The 2,775-nt window shown below is 35.0% G+C and overlaps 1 protein-coding gene across 1 annotated transcript; it reads left to right on the plus strand.

The window, feature by feature from the left end:
* Positions 1-729: 729 nt before the first annotated feature.
* LOC132556200 (uncharacterized) lies at positions 730-2,554 on the plus strand. Its single transcript, XM_060220592.1, has 3 exons — positions 730-825; positions 1,314-1,425; positions 2,274-2,554. Exons 1-3 carry the CDS (start codon positions 730-732, stop codon positions 2,552-2,554), a joined length of 489 nt encoding a protein of 162 aa, XP_060076575.1.
* Positions 2,555-2,775: the final 221 nt, after the last annotated feature.

Genomic DNA, 2,775 nt, shown 5'->3' on the forward strand with positions numbered 1-2,775 from the left:
ACATTAAAATATTACTGGTATCAGCCATCTGTTTTCAAAGTTATAGAATTATTGAACACACATGATTTGAAAGATTTGACTTTACTGGGCAAATAAATTATTGAAGCGAACAAACGTAGATGTATCTGATTATTAATTACAGTGACATTGTACATTTCTTATGTTTTTTGTTGTTGATGATGATTTTTGATGATGATTTTTGATGATGATGATGATGATGATGATGATGATGATGATGATGATGATGATGTTATTATTATTATGATGATGATGATGATGATGATGATGATGATGATGATGATGATGATGATGATGATGATGATGAATGATGATGATGATGATGATGATGATGAATGATGATGATGATGATGATGATGATGATGATGATGATGATGATGATGTAGTTGGGTTGTCTGTACGTCTCATCATCAGGTATTAATGAAAATTATTGTAACAATGAAAAAATATAACTGACTGTTTGTGTCTAAATAGTGTGTATGATGTTGTTCCCGTGTTTGTACTATGTATTATATATATTATCATGTGTGTTATTATATGTTACCGATAAGTTGTATAACTTAAGGAAATCAACTTGATTGATATGCACTGATATATCGATGTACCTCACTACCTTCCCCCAAACCTCAACACACACATAATGAAATATTATCGGGTTTTTTTTAGCCATACTTAATAGATATGTGTTTCTTGTTTTTTGACAGTCGAGGCATGTCGGTGAAAGTGTGGATCGGCGTCACGGTTAGTCTCCTTGTTGGGTTGATCTGGGTGGCTGGTCAGGATCTGGTTGACCCATTCCAGATACAGGTAAGCCACTTATTGCATTATATATCAGTATACCACAGTTTATACAAGTTAGTGCAACCAAGTAGCACAAATATATGTGTACCACAACATTGATGTTGTAACATTAAACCACAAATAAATATGTTCCACAACATTGGTAGTGTAACAATGTACAACAAATACATTGTGGTACTATGTACCACAAATATGTGTACCACAACATGGACAGTGTAATAACGTACTACTAACACGTTTACCATGACATTGACAATGTAGCTATGTACCACAAATACATGTGTACCAGAACATTGGTATTGTAACAATTTACTACAAATACACATATTTTCAGAATGTAACGCGTATAAATAAATATATGTTGTATATTATGTAAATACATTTTAATACAATGAAAAACATATACCAAATTTGTGTCACTACCTTATGATAGACCATTTAATTGTTGGCAATTCCTCTTCTTTTTCGTGTAACTAAGATACTTTCCATTGCAGGCGATAGAAAACCGCAATAACCTACTTATCAACGAGCAACAGAGACGAATTGCAGGCTGGCGTCAGTATTATATTAATCGACTACCATACGAGTTCCTCATACCAATATACGGTATGTTTTTGGTACTAATTATACCACAAAATTATCCATGGGTAGTATTCATGGAAACAATATACCAGGTAGAAAAGTGATGTTTTTGCCCCCGGGCCGACAGATCGCAACTTATTGTTTTTAAGTCGTTTGTTTGTTTGTCAGTATGTTTGTTTGTTTTTCAGTATGTTTGTTTGTCTGTTGTCTACTTAACTCTTGCCCATAACTATTGCACCGTATGAGGTAGAGCTTTCATATTTGGTATGTGTGTTCCTTATGACAAAACCTTTTCCATGGTACTTTTTTTTCACCGTGTGACCTTGATAGTGACCTTTGACCTACATTTGAACAAATTGTGTATGCAATTAGCACATGCTTTACACAGTACCGTTTTAATGCCCCGCCCTCCCCCCCCTTAGAATTTTGTTGCAACAGGGGTCAATGTTTCATAAACACGTCTTGTTTTATTTTATTCTACTTTCTTATTTCACGTCACAATGAAAATGTTGCTGTGTATAACGTTGTGATGTCATAATTGAAATCTATAGACGTAATGTTTGGCGGCACCCTGATCCTAAACTCCCAACAAAAACCTGAAATTATTTCAAAGAGTCAGTAAGAGAAAGACGTCCATATTAAATAATAACAGAATGAGATATATATTTACCTCTAGTAACACAGTTATTGATTTCACATGCGTTCATAGCTCTTTGTCAAAGTTGATACATTTGGACGAATATATTATCCGTTATACTCCATGAGCTGAAATCACATCAATCTTGATACATTAACATATTGCTATCGATGTAGCATAACGCTATTGTTTTCCCCGATGTCATGTTGACAATGTCTTCCTTTCGTTTACATAGTTTTGGCGTTGTTGGTTTTACGAAGACCCACTACTACTACTACTACCACCGAAACTTGTCCCAGTTTACCGACGGCTGACTCTCTTGGTGTTTTCTGCTGTGGAAATTTTTTGACATCAGCGACCTGTCAGGCATCGCCACAAAACGCACAATGTACTTGGGATTCAGGTTCGTGTTTGTACGAATGCCAAGCTGCAGCGTTCAATACCCAGGCCTTGTGTGAGGGAGTCGGGTGTTCATGGACTTCTCTTTTTGGTAATGTAGGAGTCTGCGCACAATGAGCAATAAAGCATGGATTTTATAGCAACTACTCTGGATGGCTGTTTGGTTTTTCAATGAATAAAAAGATGGAAATATAGTTAAACGCAAAATAAAGTTGTTTTTATTTATGACTGTTATGACTTTCATCGTAGTCTTGTGACTAATGTTAAAAACTACAAACAAACTACAACAAAAAGATGGGGTACAAATTATCGGCATACAAACATAAGTTTGAATTTAA

Source organism: Ylistrum balloti, unplaced genomic scaffold (genome assembly GCF_031769215.1).
Source record: "Ylistrum balloti isolate Yb309-2 unplaced genomic scaffold, AGI_CSIRO_Ybal_v1 Utg370554, whole genome shotgun sequence".
NCBI lineage: Eukaryota > Metazoa > Mollusca > Bivalvia > Pectinida > Pectinidae > Ylistrum > Ylistrum balloti.

Coding starts and splice junctions, on each gene's coding strand:
- LOC132556200 (XM_060220592.1), top strand. CDS start 730: ATGTCGGTGAAAGTGTGGATCGGCGTCACGGTTAGTCTCCTTGTTGGG. Junction 826..1,313: donor TTGACCCATTCCAGATACAG/GTAAGCCACTTA, acceptor TTTCCATTGCAG/GCGATAGAAAACCGCAATAA. Junction 1,426..2,273: donor GTTCCTCATACCAATATACG/GTATGTTTTTGG, acceptor TCGTTTACATAG/TTTTGGCGTTGTTGGTTTTA.